At 37.9% G+C, this 20,607-nt stretch overlaps 1 protein-coding gene and 1 long non-coding RNA gene across 4 annotated transcripts in view; one reads left to right on the top strand and one right to left on the bottom strand.

Moving 5' to 3' along the window:
- Positions 1–20,607, bottom strand: part of LOC123518104 — a 169,929-nt gene that overhangs the window by 21,103 nt on the left and 128,219 nt on the right. The gene's annotated exons all lie outside the window — the stretch shown is intronic.
- LOC123518101 (serine proteinase stubble-like) lies at positions 2,452–17,311 on the top strand. Of its 3 annotated transcripts, none has more exons than XM_045278713.1 (14): positions 2,452–2,693; positions 3,901–4,551; positions 5,281–5,390; positions 5,908–6,011; positions 7,310–7,449; positions 9,593–9,757; positions 11,345–11,650; positions 12,019–12,090; positions 13,363–13,442; positions 14,403–14,494; positions 15,067–15,184; positions 15,678–15,816; positions 16,211–16,353; positions 16,938–17,311. In XM_045278713.1, exons 2-14 carry the CDS (start codon positions 3,906–3,908, stop codon positions 17,106–17,108), a joined length of 2,286 nt encoding a protein of 761 aa, XP_045134648.1. In that variant the 5' UTR covers positions 2,452–2,693; positions 3,901–3,905; the 3' UTR covers positions 17,109–17,311. The 3 variants fall into 3 exon arrangements, with proteins under 3 accessions (XP_045134648.1, XP_045134649.1, XP_045134650.1); XM_045278714.1 differs by having other exon boundaries at positions 2,453–2,693; positions 11,345–11,467; XM_045278715.1 differs by lacking the exon at positions 11,345–11,650 and having other exon boundaries at positions 2,454–2,693.

The raw sequence follows: 20,607 nt of genomic DNA, 5'->3' as shown, positions 1-20,607 counted from the left end.
AGAGTGTGTGTGTTTTGTGTTTGTCTGTGTGTCTGTATATGCTTGTGTGTGTGTGTGTGTGTGTGTGTGTGTGTGTGTGTGTGTGTGTGTGTGTGTGTGTGTGTGTGTGTGTGTGTGTGTCTTGGGGACAGTGACAACAATAGGTTAAAGAAAGATAGAATAAGGAAACTGGATTTACGTACGTAGACAATTTCTCTTCCCTCAAAAAAAAAAATAAATAAAATACATAAGCATAACCTACCCGTGAACTTGTTAACCCTCAATAATAATCACCATGTCTCCGTCACATCGCTGGGACAGATAAGAAGGATGAGGGAGAGGCAGTCGTCGATCAAGCAAGCAGATGAATGTAAAATATAGAACGTGACCTCATCGGCCTCCTCGTGTCAGCATCAGTGTACACGTGTCTCACACCTGGCTTATCACAAACACTACCTCTTCACTCCCTCCTCACTCCCTCTTCCTTCCTGTTGGCATAACCCTCCTCCTCCTCCTCCTCCTCCTCCTCCTCCTCCTCCTCCTCCTCCTCCTCTTCCTCCTCCTCCTCCCCGCCTCGTGGTTCCCATCAGGTGATGCGAGGAAGAGATGCAGCATCAGGATATTTTACGTAATCATGGCCCTTCAATGTCCTCCTCTCCCTGCCTTGTGGTCTCCGTCAGGTCATTCAAGGGAGGGATACTGAATGAATTACATGCTTCAAAGAATGTTTCACTCGTGGCGATGTCCAATTGTTAAAAAGGGAACATATCCGTAACGTTAGTGGTTGTGAGAGTAAATGAAACGAAGGAGAACGAAGAAGAAGTAATAGGAAGAAAAAGAGGTAAAAATGTCTTACTCGTGGCGATGTCCAGTTATTAGTGAAGTGGTATTGTCATATCCATACAGGGAGTGAAGAAAAAGATAGTTTAGGAAGCTAGATGGAAGGAAATAAGAGAAAAAGATGAGGCGGAAATAGAAGGGAAACAATGATGAGATGACAATAACATAAGAGCATGTATATACGGAGCATGTACGTAAACAGGAAGAAGTAGTAGATGTTCGGTTCGCCACCTGCGTCTCGGCCACCTGTATGCTAATCAAGGCTCAGGTGTGGAGTGACAGCTATGTTTATGGGACTCACCGGCTGTTCTATGGAAATTGATCATGCTATCAAGCTCTATATCTTTGATTGTGTTTATAGACTGTATACTCCAAATGCATTCATACTATATAGGCTTTGTGTAATTCACCACGGTCGTCTGCTGGTCACCCAGCCAGTCTTCCCCATTACGGAGCGAGCTCAGAGCTCATAGACCGATCTTCGGGTAGGACTGAGACCACAACACACTCCACACACCAGGAAAGCGAGGCCACAACCCCTCGAGTTACATGCCGTACCTATTTACTGCTAGATGAACAGGGGCCACACATTAAGAGGCTTGCCCATTTCCCTCACCGCCCCCGGGACTCGAACCCGGGCCCATTCGATTGTGATTTGAGCGTGCTAACCACTACACTACACCGTGTGTGTGTGTGTGTGTGTGTGTGTGTGTGTGTGTGTGTGTGTGTTTGTGTCTGTGTGCGTGTGTACATTCATATACGCATACATATAAACATACATTAAATACGTAATACACACACACACACACACACACACACACACACACACACACACACACACACACACACACACACACACACGTTTGATGGAACACACATTCACACAGGACACAAATGTATTTTTTCCATAACAGCAATAAACAATGAATAAGGATAGGATATAGTAATAATTTCTAAGAAAGTGAATCACACTCAATCATACATAAATAATGGAGAAAAATAGGGACACTTCAGAAGCAGCTTTTCACAAAATTATACTTCCATGAACAATGAACAAACATTTATGGTATTTTTTTGGACGTAATACCGTCAGTCATTTGTGCGTCGAGAAAACTCCCGCCAAACTACAGCAAAAATTTGGGCCAATTTGGACGATTTGAATTATTCTATTAGGACGCAAAAAGGCGACACGACATCTGATTTAATGTGGCAATAAATCAGTCATCTCGAACATAGAATAGATGGTTGTAAATCGTATGAGTCAATCTACGATATTATCTCGATGGAAAACTTTACGAACTGAATATGATACTCACAATATCAAATTAGCATTCTAGTTTAACATACACCCTTTTTTCTGTTATTGAAGATGAAAGGAAAAGCAAAAAACGAAAAATAATTACCTGCAGCTTGGACACTTGTAAACTGCCCATACTCTAAAGTCACTCTCATCTTGTTTTGCACCGGAAGACATTTACCCCATGCAAACAATTGCTTGCATCACTTGAAGCTGAATATTACACCTGCAGCCGCCGTTGTGGTATACATTTGCACCACACTTGTGACGCTTCCCCTGCTGCAGCCTGTATGACGCCAACTTACGCACACACACACACACACACACACACACACACACACACACACATGCGGCCCCACTCTCTATTTTCTCTCCAGTCCACACACACACGGTGCCCTGACACATTGTACCTTTTGGTTGTCCCCGAGAAGAACCCCTGTTGTGTTTTGAAACATACATAGTATCTCTTTACTTACACATAAAAGAAGAATCACACACCTTGAGATGAGCGTCGAGAAATGGTGCTTTTGAAGCCTCAAGATACTTTCATTTCATGAGAAAAAGAGAAAAACATTAGGTAAGTTAGTTAGTGCAGGATGCTGTATGCCAAGTATACCTAAGTGTACTAATTTACTTTGAAGTGTTGCGGCTCATATGGAACTGTTTGGTGTATGATGCTTGGGTCTTTTGACTCACGTGGAGTTGTTCGTGCAGCATTCACATATGTGCACAGTTGTGTTTCTCTCTCTCTCTCTCTCTCTCTCTCTCTCTCTCTCTCTCTCTATATATATATATATATATATATATATATATATATATATATATATATATATATATATATATATATATATATATATATATATATATATATATATATATATATATATATTTTTGTTACGTATATTTCGCGTTCCATTATCATTAGTGTTGTTTTGGGAACTGGTTCTTAAATGGGTCCCCTCTTTTATCGTAACTTTATTGTCCTTGGCTAGATACCCTCTGGCATAAAAATGGAGAAATGCTCGTCAGTGAATCTTTTTATAATAATTAACTGTATGCCATTTCTTTCCCTCGAACTGTTGCACAAGCCTTTCACTAATAGCTTTATTCCATCTACTTTCCCAGTGCAAGATGTGACATTTGCCCTCAGTCCCGCATTCTTCTCACGTGTAACTCTGGAAATACTTTTAATTTTTTTCCCTTTTGTGATTTAAAAAAAAAGAAATGAGAATATAGAAATCAATTACGAACAAATATTATTTTTCTCTGTTGATTTAAAGCTTCTCAGCTCCTTTTTTTTATACCATGTGGACTTTTCACGGAAATTTATGGGCTAAAGGGGATACTTTTTGGGGTACCTCTATCTCAAAACCCATCCGCTAGGGTGGCCGTTGCCCCGAGTAAGGAAGCCCAAGCTTGGAGACCCCTCGGGCCCCAAAGTGCGCATGGTTCCACTGTACCACGGCGGCCCGTAATAACGTTATAACCTCGTTTTAGAACAGTGCGGCAAACTTAAAAATTATATTGTGTTTTGCGTACAATTTCAACATTTACCCTCATTTATCTAAACCTAATGACATAAATAAATAAGTAAACTAATAACTTCGTCACCATTTCAGCTTGTTTTGACACCTTAGAACCGCGTTGCTAAAGCACCTTGTAGCAAAAGACAATGGGAGCTTGTACTTTTTTTATTCCCTGAAAACGCGTAACTACCTCTGCCATTATCCATACAATTTGTGCTGCTCTTCTGAACTGATAGAGTTTTCTCTCTTCTTCTACAGACAAAATGTCACAATTTTCTACCAACCTGTTCTTTGCCTTGCTGGTGATCTTCATCGTGGCATTCCTGGAAACGCAGTGTCTGGACACCACCGGCAGCGAGGAAAGGCGAGAGCAAGTGAAAAAGATGGAGGAACAGACTGACCAGGATGTACAGAATCTTAAGAGAAACATGACCGAACAGAATGAATTCACGGAAAACCTCACAAGATATAATCTCAGGAAGAAAACAAATCGAGGTGACGCTGTGGGGAAGAGAGGTGAAAAGAAGCCAGGAGACAACGATGACAGACTGAGTGATACAGTCAGCAAGAAGAAGAAAGAGAAGAAGAACCAAATCTTAAAAAAAAATCATAGACGGATCAGTAGCTTGAAAAATGCTATGCAAAGCAAAAAACATGCGAAGGTTAAAAAAATAAAGGCTAAAAAAGTAAAAGGCAAACCTGCAAAAACTAAGAAAAGGAAGTTTTCACGAATTACTGAAGACGAAGAAAACAGGATAACAAGAAAGAACGAACCAGGAAAGAAAAAAACAGGAGGTAGTGGGAATGGAGGAAAGGCTAACAAGCAGAAAGGCAACAAGAAGACAAACTCGGGCGAGATAAAAAAAAACATTAATACCTCCGAGAGTCATCCACTGTTCAGTTTTTCTAGTAAGTCGTGTTGTGAATTATGTTATGTTGTTATTGTTAGTTGTTGTTGTTTGTATTCTTATTTTTGTTACTATTATGGTATTTTTACTTTTCTGATTACACAAATATCCGGATCGGGATAACAGTTGGAAATATGTACGTGCGTTCAAACAGGGATTGGACAAGTGCAGGCCTGGTTGCTTCTTCCACCTTCCCTCATTTTGTGTTCTTAGTTTCTTACGTTTATCTTTCTCTTTGTTTTCTTCTCGTTCTTTTATTTTTTCTTCTTTCATTTTTCTACTTGTTATTATCATATATATATATATATATATATATATATATATATATATATATATATATATATATATATATATATATATATATATATATATATATATATATATATATATATATATATATATATATATATATATATATATATATATATATATATATATATATATATATATATATATATATATATATATATATATATATATATATATATATATATATATATATATATATATATATATATATATATATATATATATATATATATATATATATATATATATATATATATATATATATATATATATATATATATATATATATATATATATATATATATATATATATATATATATATATATATATATATATATATATATATATATATATATATATATATATAATCATTTTCATTCGTATTATAATTAATATCATTGTTTGTTTGTTTGCTTTCAGATTATTTGTTAGCGGAATGTGGAAAAAAGTATAAGTTGGTTCCAGGAACGTCTTACCTGTTCACCACTGACGGGGGACATCTGTCTAGAAACTGTCGTTCAACGTTTTCGGTGAGTCATCGATACCCGCTGGTCCTCCAGGCAGATGTGCAATATGTGGGCTAGAATCTTTTAAATATGATTCAAAGAACTTCAGCGATAACTCATTTGAGAAAAAAAGGGTAAAAGAAGGCATATGTAAATGAAAATATAGGAAGGATTGTTTGTTTCTACAGCTTATTGTCAATTTGGACGAAATTCTTATTGCTCCTCGTCAAAGCATGTTATCTTTTTAAATTTCTCCTGATATCATGTGTCTTGCTTGTATCTTCATGTATTTTTCCTCTTTTTAATACGTCTCTATATGTGTTTCAAGTATCCGCGTGCTCGTGTATTTGTATCTTACGAATGTTTTTTTTTTTTTTTTTTGTGGGGAAAGGCAGTGTAAATGTGTGTGTTGTATGTTTCTAATGTTTTAATTGTATCTAGTGTATTTAGTATTAATGCAATCTGTTTCACCCTGCCAGCTATTTAATTTTTGTTGCGTGTTATGGTCAATGAAATATCTGTCTATTCATCGTTTCTTCAGAGTCCCTCCGGTACCAAAATCCAGTTTTTCTGTCCTGTGTTCAATCTCCACCTAAAGAAATGCAAGAAGGAAAGTCTCTTGTTAATCGAGAATAAACATATCAAGTAAGTAACTGTCTTCAATTAAAGCTTTTTTTTTTGTTTAGAACATAAGAAAAGAGGGAAGCTGCAAGAGGCCGTCAGGCCTATACGAGGCAGTCCCTGTGTGTTTAATCTACCTAATTCCATCTATCTTCCCCATCCATGAACTTATCTAACCTTCTTTTAAAGCTCCCTATTGACTCAGCTCTGACTACTTGACCACTGAGACTGTTCCACTCATCATCCACTCTGTTTGAACACCAGTTTCTTCCCATTTCTTTCCTAAACCTGAATTTTTCAGTTTTAGACCCATTATATCTGTTTCGGTCCCCGCTACTGATCCTAAGAACTACATTCATGTCCCCTTTGTTAAAACCCTTATACCACTTAAATACTTCTATCAGGTCTCCTCTTTACCTACGTCTCTCTAAGAAATGCAGATTGAGTTTTTAAGTCTCTCTTCATATGGAATATCCCTCATTCCCTGTATCTTTTTAGTCATCCTCCTTTGCACTGACTCCAATAGAGTTATATCCTTCCTAAAATGTGGGGACCAAATGTGTGTGTGTGTGTGTGTGTGTGTGTGTGTGTGTGTGTGTGTGTGTGTGTGTGTGTGTGTGTGTGTGTGTGTGTGTGTGTGTGTGTGTGTGTGTGTGTGTGTGTGTGTGTGTGTGTGTGTGTGTGTGTGTGTGTGTGTGTGTGTGTGTGTGTGTGTGTGTGTGTGTATATATATATATATATATATATATATATATATATATATATATATATATATATATATATATATATATATATATATATATATATATATATATATATATATATATATATATATATATATATATATATATATATATATATATATATATATATATATATATATATATATATATATATATATATATATATATATATATATATATATATATATATATATATATATATATATATATATATATATATATATATATATATATATATATATATATATATATATATATATATATATATATATATATATATATATATATATATATATATATATATATATATATATATATATATATATATATATATATATATATATATATACTGTGTATGACTTACCCTACGTGTTGATAGAAATACACATGATTTAAGGATTTTAAAAATTTCGAACTGAAATAAAGGAGTATCATGGAAAGACTGGAGAACCATAGTTGGCTTGCAGTTCATCTTATATATTCTGTTGAATTTTCTTAATTTTCTTGTTTCTTTTTTTTTCAATACTTAAAACTACTATAACCATACAGGCATGGAAGAATTATTATCATTATTCGCAGGTGGCCGTTCTGCAAGAGTGACGTAGTGAACATTGAGACGATCGGGCATCGTTTACAAGTCCACCACAAGAGGAGCAGGCTCCCAAGAAAGAAATGCCCAGGAGCTTTTCTTTGCGAAGTTACTGTTCACCGCAAACACGGTGCGTAAAGTTGTGGCACAGTGAAGAAAATTTTCACATCATGTACTTAGAATGTAACCTTTATGGATTTTTATCATTTGTTAAAACTAGAGGTATTTTTTGTCCATATGGAACAGCAGTGAAAGTAGGACACATGGAACGAGAATCGAGAGTGAATAGCTTGAATAGCTTACATTTAAATCTAAGGTGCTGACACAGAACAGAACAAGCAAACAAAATTAAAAACTCGTAACGATATTAATAAGAAGGAAATTACTCGATCAATATCTTTAGTGTTTATAGACAGAATTATGCTGCTGTGTATATCTATATTTCATGGAGGGTTTTGATGAATAATAAGATTGTGTTGTCACAGAAGGCGAGAGGAGCAGATAAGATACAGCTCTGGCATAAACCTGCACACCAGACTTGCTCTTCCCTGATCTGTCTGTTGAATTATATGACTTGCCGTTAACGTTTGATATTATGAATATTGTTTAATCCCGTTATCGTGTTTGTAAAGCAATTATCGACCATGCTGGATCAGATAATGTTAGTGATATCACTAGTTTTAACGGCATTGCTGCAAAGACGAGAAACAGACACACTGAACGCTCTTAGTAATACAGATAATGTTGAATGAATCTTGAAATGACAACTCTTCGCTAGAGTGCATAATATAATGTACATGATATTTTATAGACTCAGATTCTAAGAAAGCACAAACAATGATCACATTACTAGATTTTCATCCATATTCTATTTTTTACTTACATGTTGCTTGTTTCCTGAAAGACTAAGCACAAAAATAGACTAATATCCAAGTCTCCAAAGAAAGCATACTATACATATACATAAAAAAAATGGGAAAGTGTGATGCACTGACTACATGTACGAATTTAGCAGCCATTTTTCAACTTGTCATCGTTACGTTCATTATGTACTTTTATGCAATTTCCATAAAAGCACGTGTGTTTTTGTTATCATTGTTGAATATAACATTTTCTCACACCAGCGAGTCGAGTTAAGGAAAGCAATGCAGAAAACTGTATTACTAAAGCATGTATGAATTGAGGATTACCTCCATGAAAGAGAAATAAAAAATATTCTGTCAGGATATTTTTTATTTCTTATTTCTTTTTTTATGCCTTAGGTTCAAGCTGTAGATGATGATAACAGCATGATACTACTGCTGTTTCCGTTTCCATTGTCGCCTCTACTAATCATGATAACTTACCTTACCTTACTTTACCTTACCTTACCTTACCTTGCCGTGCCCTTGCAAACGTTGGCGAGCATGGATTGCCACATTCCTCTATATCTTATCATTTGTGATATACATCCAGCTCTTCTTCCACCTCCTACCGTTCTTCCTATTCCATTCATGTACATCACCCTTTGTCTGCCTCTTGCTCTGCTACCTGGGATTCTTCCTCTTAAGCTGAGGTCCTTTATCTTTCCCCTTCTCATCACATGGCCTAAAAACCTCATCTGACTTACTCGAATCTTCACTACACATTCTTCACATCACTTCTACATTTGATATTCTACCTGTCCAAGATATTTTCAAGAGCCGTCGCCAACACCACATTTCAAATGCATCCATCTTGTACTCCATCTGTTTATTTAACGTCTAGGCTTTTTCTTTTAATACCATATGGGCTTCTCACGAGACTTTTCGGGCTAAAGGAGACATCCTATCAGAAAGCCCACCCGTTAGAGAACCGTTACCTCGAGTAAGGAGCCCATCCTACACTCGGACCTTGGACAGGATTCGAACCCGTACGCTTGGAGATCCCTGGGCCCCCAAAGCGCGCGTGGTTCCACTGTCCAAGATATTTTCAAGAACCGTCGCCATCACCACATTTCAAATGATTCCATCCTCTACTCCATCTGTTTATTTAACATCCAGGCTTCTCATCCATATAGCAATACTGACCATACGTATGTTTTGACTACTCTTCGATTTGTATTTGTTGATATATGTATGTCTGGTAATTACGTTTCGTGATAACACTGGTACTAGTAACACTTCTACTTTTATTATGATCAGCAAACACACATTTTGCCACTGAAAGTACCATTGTTATATCACCGCATAAAGCAACTATTACGAGTACTAACACAATTACTATCTCTGCTTAACACTGGCCATCCGTGACAGGAATTATCACCGTAAAGCCTCCAGTCATAGAGAAGCCTCCAGTCTCTGTCACCGACCCTCATCCAGTTCCCACCGACCCTCATCCAGTCCCCACCGACCCACATCCAGTCCCCACCGACCCTCATCCAGTTCCCACCGATCCACATCCAGTCCCCACCGTTCCAGGTACGTCACAAAGACTCCTCTCTCTCTCTCTCTCTCTCTCTCTCTCTCTCTCTCTCTCTCTCTCTCTCTCTCTCTCTCTCTCTCTCTCTCTCTCTCTCTCTCTCTCTCTCTCTCTCTCTCTCTCTCTCTCTCTCTCTCTCTCTCTCTCTCTCTCTCTCTCTCTCTCTTCTCTCTCTCTCTCTCTCTCTCTCTCTCTCTCTCTCTCTCTCTCTCTCTCTCTCTCTCTCTCTCTCTCTCTCTCTCTCTCTCTCTCTCTCTCTCTCTCTCTCTCTCTCTCTCTCTCTCTCTGCAGGAAACTTGAATGGTCTGGGTTTTTTTGGGTGATATCATCAATTATGAGGTGGACGGAGTTCTTGGCGGCTAGATTAACTTTACTATGTTTCTCAGTATTTGTCTTTTGTTATTTCATGATTCTAAGAAATATCTTCCTCATGTGCTCGATTTTTTAAACATCTCCTGTCTCAGAACACCGAAATCCAACAGATGATGTGTGTGTGTAATGTCTCACTAATGACACCAGAGAGTAGTTTTTACAGGGAGCACCTTTTTTTTCTTTTTTTTTTGTTGAAGCTTTATCAAATTTATCATGTTTGTGTGTCATGTGAGATAGAGTAACACATAGGGGTGCTGAGGTGAGCACGACAGCATTTGGACTGTCTGCTACTCAGTGTACAGAGAATGATGCCTTTCAGAAGCCTTCCCAGACGTGATGATCAGGATGAAATGAGACACGGCATCAGCTCTGAATGGATCAGGGTTGCCTAAAGATGTACTAAATGCGATCTCGTCACAAAACTTCATTGTTACATACAAACGGCATCAGAAAAATAGACTGAGAACAGTGTTGCTGAAAAGATATACATTTACGAGGGAAGGAGGAAATGAAAGCCAGAAAGAATAAGAAGAGGACAACACAAGATGGGGAATTCATTAGTACCCAGAAGAAATTATGTTCCTTACAGCGAAACCGAAGCCAACCACCATCAATCTGAAAGGAGTGAGAAGTCTGCAGACCTGTTTTCCTATCCAAGACAGCACCATTTATTACGAATATTTTCCTTTAATTTTACGCTCAAATTCATCTAACTTACTGTTCTAGCTTCCTATCACATTTGCCGTACTATCAAGGAATCTGCTATATCTATAATCTATACTATATCATTCTGAATTAACTCACGTACCAAAATATAATCAGTAACGTATAAGTAACATTTGTGCTGAAGAAATTCTTTTCTACCTAATGAATCACCCTCAGTCACATAATCAGTCCCAGTAGCAAAACAACCAACCACTCTTTTCCTTCGTCTTCTGGATAACTTTTACTCCCTCAGTCTAACATTCCTTCCCAAAGCGTGCTAGAAATTCATTGCACAAGCATTCAAAAGCCCATTAAGTAAAAGATTGAAAATTATAAGCCCAGAGAGATTTACTTTTCGATTATGTGGATTGCCTCTTTCACCCTCACTCTCTTCCTTTTTTTTTTTTTTTTTCTTTTTTTGGTTGACGTTTCCCTTGATCACCACTCCACCCCTCCCCGTGACTTCAAACTGATTTTCTCACCTTTAGTGACCGCTAGTCCGCTTCCAGATCCGTCAACTACCACCGCCACCACCAAAAAGACGACAAGCACATCGACCACCACCACGACTACGGCTCCCACAACTACATCAACAACGACGACGAGGACTACGACAACGACGCCTCCCACAAGTACGGTGCCAGTGACGACTGAAACTCCTAAAAGTACCACCACATCATCAACCACGACAGCACCACCAATGACGACAACGATGAAGACTACAACAATAACCACTACGACCTCTCCATCAACAACGTCTACAACCACAACATCACCAACGACCACTACAACGACGACGACGATGTTGCCTCCAAGTACGGCGCCGGCCACCACTGAGGAAACTTCTTCTTTCCCTCCGACTACTACTACTAATACTATGACTACTACCACTGCTACTACTACTACTACTACTACTACTACTACTACTACTACTGGTACTACTACTGGTACTACTACTACTACTACTACTACTACTACTACTACTACTACTACTACTACTACTACTACTACTACTACTACTACTACTACTACTACACATGGAATCCAATGACAAAAACAATGACTATGACAAAGACAAACCAAAAGACTCATTGAAACTACAAAACACTACAGGCAAATAGTTCTGTACTGAAAATTTTGTTATTACTGTCACCAGAGTAACCTTCCCTCTTCACTCCCACAGTTCCCGTCCACATCACCAAACCACCCATCGATGGCAAGCCACCACCAACCGTGCAACATAGGCCCTACTGCCGTAAGTCCAAGGCAAAATATGTGTTTGTTGTATGTTGTTTTATTAGATAGGGTGGAATCAAAAGCTTTTCGTCTCATCAATCCCCCTCTGACACTGTCTTCAGCCTCTTTCTCACCGACGAAATGTTGCATCTCTTTCTATCTTTTATCGCTATTTTCATTCTAACAGCTCTACTGATCTTGTTAACTGCATGCCTCCCCTCCTCCTGCGGCTTTCTTCTTCCTCTCATCCTTATTATGTCCAACTCTGTAATACAAGAGATAACCAGTATTCTAAATCATTCACACCTTTCTCTGGTAAACTCTGGCACCCCTGCCTGCTTTTGTAATTTCATCTTCCTATGATTTGACTTCTTTTAAGAAGAAGGTTTCAGGACATTTTTTCCTGAATTTTAGATAACTCACTTGACCTTTAAGGGAACTGGCAACCCATTGGGCCTTTTTTATCCATTTTTTTGTTGCCCTTGGCCAGTTGCCCCTCCTGCATAAAGAAAAAATGTTTATTCGGCTCCCCCACTTGGTGAAGCACTTTCCTACTTATAGTTCTAACAAAGATGGCATCTTTTATCCTATTTCCATGCAGTTGTCATTGGCTAAAGCTTCCTCTGACGTGTATCATAGGCTTGCCGTCTTCCTATCCCAGTTCCACATCCCCACCTCCACGTCCATCCTCTCTACCGCATACTTCTCATAGTAGACAATGATAGCTTCCATGAATAATTTTTTTTAGAAATATTAGAGTGAAAACTGTTTCACCAAGTAGGTTATGAGAAATGTAGGAACAAGAAAGTACAGAGGATTGGGAGGAGGACAAGAAGTGGGACTCAAAAAGGTGTTGCTTAATATGTCACGACTTCTAGCCAATTATATTCACTTCTTAAAATCCCTTTAGTTGACATGTCTATGTGAAACTATGACGACTTCTTGCAGCTTCCCATATTTTCTGAAGTTCTTATATTTGTAAACTTATAATTGCCTGAATGCTTCCACGTATTATGTAATCTCTCTCTCTCTCTCTCTCTCTCTCTCTCTCTCTCTCTCTCTCTCTCTCTCTCTCTCTCTCTCTCTCTCTCTCTCTCTCTCTCTCTCTCTCTCTCTCTCTCTCTCTCTCTCTCTCTCTCTCTCTCTCTCTCTCTCTCTCTCTCTCTCTCTCTCTCTCTCTCTCTCTCTCTCTCTCTCTCTCTCTCTCTCTCTCTCTCTCTCTCTCTCTCTCTCTCTCTCTCTCTCTCTCTCTCTCTCTCTCTCTCTCTCTCTCTCTCTCTCTCTCTCCCAGCTAACTGCAATCGCGGTGACATCGTTATTACCAGAATCGTCGGTGGGATGCCCGCCAGGTTGAAGGAGTTTCCTTTCCAGGTACAGTGAGATACAGTTTTCTTGTAGATGTTCCTTTGCTTTATTGCTGACAAATGAACACAGCTCCCCATAGTCATTTTAGTCTTTCTTTATTCACTATAAGCAGTACCTTTAACAATAGGTTCATACTTAGGAAATCGTAGTACACCACTATGGCATAGACAACTTTAGTGTTTAGCACAACGTTTCTCAATCTTATAACCCTTGCGTAACGCTTAAAATAAATTATATGTCTCAAGGAATCCCTGCGCAAAAAGAAAAAAAAATTATATACCATATATTTTTCATTTTATTTTCATCGTATTTCACATGACAAATATCATAATATAATTTTTTTAATAACTGATTTAAGGAAAAATAATACATCTACAATAACCAATAATATTGCGCGTGTTTAGTTATATTACGTATATGAAATTAAATAAAAAGTCAAAAGTGCAATAGCTTATCTCACTTGTTCTTGCGGAACCCTTTTAGGGACCTTTTCCGGAACCTTAGGGTTCCGTGAACCCCGGTTGAGAAACATTGGTTTATTATGTGAAAGTTCGAGAAGGAAATGTTTTATAAACTAAAGCGATTACCAATAGCTCACTCATGAATATATGACTTGCCAATACTAATAAGATTTGAAAATTGTGTCAAACTATTCTGTTCCTATTGTATTTATTACCTTTTCAGAGAGGAAAGGATGGATTTTAGACGAATTACGTGAGGTGTCCGGACCTCGAAATAAAATCCAACAAACTTTTAGAATTGAAAACTTGTTTAGATATTATAAAATTTGAAAAATTAAAAATAAAAAAAAAATGTATAGATATAAATAGTTTCTATCAATCAACAGGCAGTTAGGTGTTATGTCATACAGCGATTACGACGTGCATCGCCTAGGCCTGAAGGCTTCTAATAGCTTCCCTTACTTTCCTCTGGTCTTATGTTCTGTCTCAATCTCCCCCCCCCCAGGCCCGTGTCATGGTACGTAACAAAATTCTCTGCTCCGGAACTCTCATCTCTAGTGACTTGGTCCTGTCCGCTGCCCACTGCTTCTCCGAGGGGTGAGTGCCTCAGCGCCTCAGCTACCAGTAATTCATGCACACACACACACACACACACACACACACACATACACACACACAGGAGGCGGTGGCGTAGTGGATAAGGTGGTGTGCGTGGGATCGGGCAGACGTCCACGCGTAGGTTCGAATGCCACCACATACCGCTTTGAAGCTATGCCATTTGCCGAGTGGTTTAAAGTTACCTACATGTCACCATGATATCCAGGTTCTAGGTAGTTACACGAAAGATGCGTTTGGGTGGTGATATGGGCCCTAATATGGGTACCACTATAATAAAATTGTCTTTGCCACTAATGGGCGAAAGCTTAACAGCGCTTCCCACTTATACTCTTCAAATATGCCTAAAGGCGCTATAGGCCATAACATAAAAAAAAAACACCTCTTTTATAGATTTCGGTTAAACTTTTGCCGTCTCCTTAGTATGGCACAAAGCTTTGATTTCAAAGCGATCATTGTCAAGGCCACACATTTATCTTTTACACACCCAAATGAAGTTTATAAGTAATGATTGTCTCTAGTACATGTCATTCTCTCCTCAAATCTCTTTCCAGATATACTAATACGGTTGTGTTCCTTGGGGACCATGACACGACCATTGACGAGCACTACAGCCAAGTGATTGATGTCAGGAATGTTATCGTCCACGAAGACTTCAACACGAAAACCATGGTCAGTGTGAGAATGGCAATCTTGATTCCTCTTTTCTTAATTTGGTAGTAGAGTGACCGAATATCGTGTGAGATGATTGCTGGTCCAGAGGCAAATATATACGAGTATGTTTGTGTTTGCTGTCTTGCTGTAACAAAAAGAATCAATAATTCCGTATGTGTCCTCCCTCTACCTTGTGTGTGTGTGTGTGTGTGTGTGTGTGTGTGTGTGTCTGTCTGTCTGTGTCAATCAGAATCGGAATCATTTTTTCTTTGCTCAGACCATGGAGCACAACACTTCCTTTCATTTCGATAGACATTATATGAAGAGAAGAAATAAATGATAACAATATGGTAATGAAAATAGTACCCTAAAATAAATCTTCTAATGTGTGTGTGTGTGTGTGTGTGTGTGTGTGTGTGTGTGTGTGTGTGTGTGTGTGTGTGTGTGTGTGTGCTCTTACCTATCTATCTATACGACCTAGACGTAAATAAGCTAACCTCTCTTGCCTCAGGACAACGATATTGCACTTGTGGAGTTGACGAGGCCTGCAGTGATCACCCCTTACGTCATTCCTGCCTGCATCGCCACCTCTCGGGACAACTTCCAATCAAGTCTCTGTGTCGTCTCTGGATGGGGCCACAAGCATTATGGTGAGTAATGTTCTCTCTCTCTCTCTCTCTCTCTCTCTCTCTCTCTCTCTCTCTCTCTCTCTCTCTCTCTCTCATTACAGCTTCGTTATAAATCCGTATTTTTAAAAGACTTTGAGGTTTCATTATGATTATTATTTTCAAAAGTCATTGAGCTGGTGATGATTTAGAATATGTTAAACTATTAAAAATAATTCAAACATTCTTCAGAACATAACAGAGTCTCTCTCTCTCTCTCTCTCTCTCTCTCTCTCTCTCTCTCTCTCTCTCTCTCTCTCTCTCTCTCTCTCTCTCTCTCTCTCTCTCTCTCTCTCTCTCTCTCTCTCTCTCTCTCTCTCTCTCTCTCTCTCTCTCTCTCTCTCTCTCTCTCTCTCTCTCTCTCTCTCTCTCTCTCCAGGTGGTTCAACATCTAACGAGCTGATGAAGGTGGGAGTTGATCTCATCACCAACGAGGAGTGCCAGCTCATGTACAACGAAAAAGGGTACACCATTACCGACAACATGATTTGCACGTACACCCAAAACAAAGACGCCTGCCAGGTAAGTGAAGCTTTTTGTAATTATATATAGTGGTGACCATATGCGTAATTACTTTTCTACTACACTTCAGCTTTGAGAAGTTAATTTTCTTTCGTCTTCTTTTCTTCTTCTTTTCTTGGAGGCTAATGTTGATTTGTTTCCTTAGCCCCTCACTCTTCTGATCATTACTGATGTTGCCTGATGCTCAGACAGTGTTCATGACATTATGTGGGTTGGCTGTGGTTTATGCTGGAAATAAAATAAAAAGACTCAAGCTCAGTGTTTGAACACTAACTGCTCGACCACCGCCATTTCTGTGATGTTTAAAATTGCTATGAGAACTGTCAATGTAGTTCTGTGAGATCATATAACTATGTTACAGTCATCGTCCATCACGAGACATGTTTTCCTGTTCCTGAGTGGCCAGTGAAAGGCTCTTAATGACAACCACTTACATTTCTATTTTATTTGCTATTCAACAAAACAAATAAAGGACAGTATGGTGAGGTTTAGTTTTCACAATATCATTTGTCTCGATCTTATATTCTTGTATCTACTTGTTTAGGGATAGTGGACGAGTTTCCTCACATGTGTTTTGTCATCAGGGAGACAGCGGAGGTCCCCTCGTGAGGCAGACGAGTGATGGCATGTGGGTTTTGATTGGCATCGTGAGCTTCGGCTACAAGTGTGCCCATAACTTATCCCCGGGCGTCTTCACGAAAGTCGAAGTCTACAAAGACTGGATCTCCAGGAACATTTATCACTTGAATTGTTAAAATCCTTAAAATAACCATTCTATTTTTTTCTTATTTTTTATCATTGACATGAGATTTGTACGACGCTCAGAAGTGTAGTGACATCTGCTTAATGAATATTGTAATCATATCAACTCATTTACATATATTCATCCATCTCTCTCTCTCTCTCTCTCTCTCTCTCTCTCTCTCTCTCTCTCTCTCTCTCTCTCTCTGTGTATATATATATATATATATATATATATATATATATATATATATATATATATATATATATATATATATATATATATATATATATATATATATATATATATATATATATATATATATATATATATATATATATATATATATATATATATCATAATCATTAAAATTCTAACCAAAGCATCGATGCATCTAGAGATTGAACAATAACTTGCCAATTAATTAACACTAAATTACTTCGTTTCTTATGTTTTATCGTAACTGAACATTTTCCGAATGTACTGTTTTGGTTTGAGTGGGTTACAGCCTTTTTTCTTGTGTGTGTGTGTGTGTGTGTGTGTGTGTGTGTGTGTGTGTGTGTGTGTGTGTGTGTGTGTGTGTGTGTGTGTGTGATGGTTTTGCAGATCGCATGTGATGAATCAAAAGTTAAGAAGTCCTCGTCACGTCGCAGTGCTGTCAGCTGGTGAGCGAATAACTTCTGACTATATTTATCTTGTAGAGAGTGAAGAGATAAAAGGAATAACTTTCCAAGATACAAAGAAACGGAGCCCTGCTACAAGATGTGAAAGACGTTATAGAGTAAGTTACCAATTAAAGTCCCAAAATTATGAAATTGTACATTATTCTGGAAAAATTTATAACCAATGAATTTTTTTTTTTTTTTTTTTTTTTTGTGAGACGTCCCGCGAAAACTAATTTGTGGTTGTATAACATCTAACAATAGAAACTCATTAGTCTGTTTGGCCACTGAAAACTGTGCTTACTGGACGTACTCAACACTGGACGTTCGATAAGTTATGACTTAGGATTAGTCAGCACGTAGCTTTTCCTCCATCTCTCCACTGAGCAATCATTAAACTTCTGGTCTTGCAATGGAGCTGACAATGGTGACAGTGGTGGTACTGATAATGGCAATGATGTGTTATAATGATTGCTATTCTTGTGCTGGTGCTGATTTGGCCGTTCCTTCCGTGTGCCCGTTTCCAGTCACTTTGTAAGTCACCAGCCGAAACACTTCACAAGTTGGTTAACGTTGTAACAAATACGGTTTATGTGGTTTTATTGGAGAGCAACCAAATGGAGCAGACACATGAAAGCTGCCGTGAAACAGACCACTGGAAAAGTTTTATTGCAATTTTTTTTCTAATGAAAGATGATAAAAGAGATAATAGTCTTTACTTTTTAACAGAATTCAAAGACACAACATAATTCGTCAGTACAGTTGTATGCACACAAAAAATAAAGTTTGATTTGATAATTTGTATTAATATCTATTTAGTGATTTTCTTCCCCATGAAAATGGTGGATAGTTCCAAAGGTGAGGTGTTGCCTTATACCTTTTGAGAGAGAGAGAGAGAGAGAGAGAGAGAGAGAGAGAGAGAGAGAGAGAGAGAGAATTTTATGCTACTAAAATTTGATAGTCTCAGAGAGAAGGGAGAGAAAAAATAGTCACAGTGAGACAAAGAAAATGGGGTCTCAGGGAAAAAACTAGAGAAAATGTTTCTCTTAGGGGTAACTAAATTGTCAGAAAGTGACGCGAATGTACGAGGAAGTTGCTTGGTGACAAAACTTTCAAGACTGACTAATTACTTTTCTTGATTAGTGAAAGGTTCACATTTGCCCAAACAATGTGTTTCTTATATTTCTAAGTCTAACTTCACTTCAAATGTAGTCAAACACGTGATCATATCAGCAGCAATGATGTAGACAAGGCTTCAGACAGCAGTGTTTCCAGCATATCCATGACTTTGCATAAAATATTGCTCATGACACTGCCCTATTATTGTCCAGAACATGTTGCCAGCATGTGTGTTTCCATCATTTAAACTTATGAACTTGTTAACTGAGTGTCTCCCTTCTCCCTCTTGAAAGCTTGCTGCAAAAGATTGTTATTCTGTCTCATTGCAGCTCTATCCACCAAACTAATATAAGGGTTAGTCATTATCTTATATTACCTCATCCTAGCAATACTTGAACTGTTTCAAAAGACAAGTAACAAGACCCCTCTGTCCCCCACAACACAGATAAATAAATAAAAGAGAAAATAAATCTAGCAATCCTTGTTACTCTGCCGTTACTTTGGAAGCAATGCGAGGAGAGGCATGTTTTATTTTTGTTTTTGTACTTATCGCTGGTTTTCTGGTACGTACGTAAAGAAATAAAATACGTAAAAAGAGCGAATAGATAATTAAGACGATATTCTTATTAGTTAATATAATGGAAATAATAACAGCAATACAGTATTGTAAAATAACTCTTACCACTATCACCAGTGATAATGACAATAGTACCAGAAGGTAGTACAGGTGACAACAGCATCACTCAGGAAGAAATGCAGATGACGCCAATAGCATCTGTATACAATGACAGGGACAACTGTCTCTTAGGTCATCTCTGGCCGATAAAAACAATTCAGAGGGATGACACAAATAGCTTATCTGTCAATCAGTACTAATGGAATTTTCTCTCTCTCTCTCTCTCTCTCTCTCTCTCTCTCTCTCTCTCTCTCTCTCTCTCTCTCTCTCTCTCTCTCTCCACGGGTATCTCAACATGCGCCTTTCGCACAGCTGCGCCAGATACCACTGCCAGGGTGTCAATAAGCATGTCACGTCGAAAGTCAGGGTGAAAACCTATCAGGTGAAAGAAGTAAAAGTGGCACTGAAAATTACACACACACACACACACACACACACACACACACACACACACACACACACACACACACACACACACACACTTTATGTAGTATCAGTGCCCAAAAGAGGAGCCGTGTATATGAAACAGTAGTGAAAGTGACGGGGCTGTAAATGCGTTTGATGAAAGTCGTATGTCTGAATTGCTAATGCGGTAACACTTTGTTTTAAGAGCCATCAATTTTCAAAAATTGTCGTTGGTCGTTTCATGTGAGAGAGAGAGAGAGAGAGAGAGAGAGAGAGAGAGAGAGAGAGAGAGAGAGAGAGAGAGAGAGATATATATATATATATATATATATATATATATATATATATATATATATATATATATATATATATATATATATATATATATGTGTGTGTGTGTGTGTGTGTGTGTGTGTGTGTAGTATTTAAAAGAGAAAACTACCAAGGGCAAAAATGTGAATATTAGAAAAAAAAAAAAAAAAGGCCCACTTGAATTGTAGTCTCCATAAAAAGAATAAAAATAATTAGTCAAAATTCAGGGACAAATGTCGCGACACTTTTTCTTAAAAGAAGTTAAGTCGTAAGAAGATGGGAATATAGAATCAGGCAGGGAGTTCCAGAGTTTAATCTTGTATTAGAGGATTGGACAG

The sequence above is a fragment of the Portunus trituberculatus genome, chromosome 43 (genome assembly GCF_017591435.1).
Source record: "Portunus trituberculatus isolate SZX2019 chromosome 43, ASM1759143v1, whole genome shotgun sequence".
Lineage (NCBI taxonomy): Eukaryota > Metazoa > Arthropoda > Malacostraca > Decapoda > Portunidae > Portunus > Portunus trituberculatus.
Note: the sequence above shows the minus strand (reverse complement) of the source record. Positions and strands in the feature narration are given on the sequence as shown.

What these genes read in the sequence shown, in the direction of transcription:
- LOC123518101 (XM_045278713.1), top strand. Translation starts at nt 3,906, where the DNA reads ATGTCACAATTTTCTACCAACCTGTTCTTTGCCTTGCTGGTGATCTTC. An exon ending in TCCACTGTTCAGTTTTTCTA is followed by an intron (nt 4,552 to 5,280) that starts GTAAGTCGTGTT and finishes GTTTGCTTTCAG; the next exon opens with ATTATTTGTTAGCGGAATGT. An exon ending in ACTGTCGTTCAACGTTTTCG is followed by an intron (nt 5,391 to 5,907) that starts GTGAGTCATCGA and finishes TCGTTTCTTCAG; the next exon opens with AGTCCCTCCGGTACCAAAAT.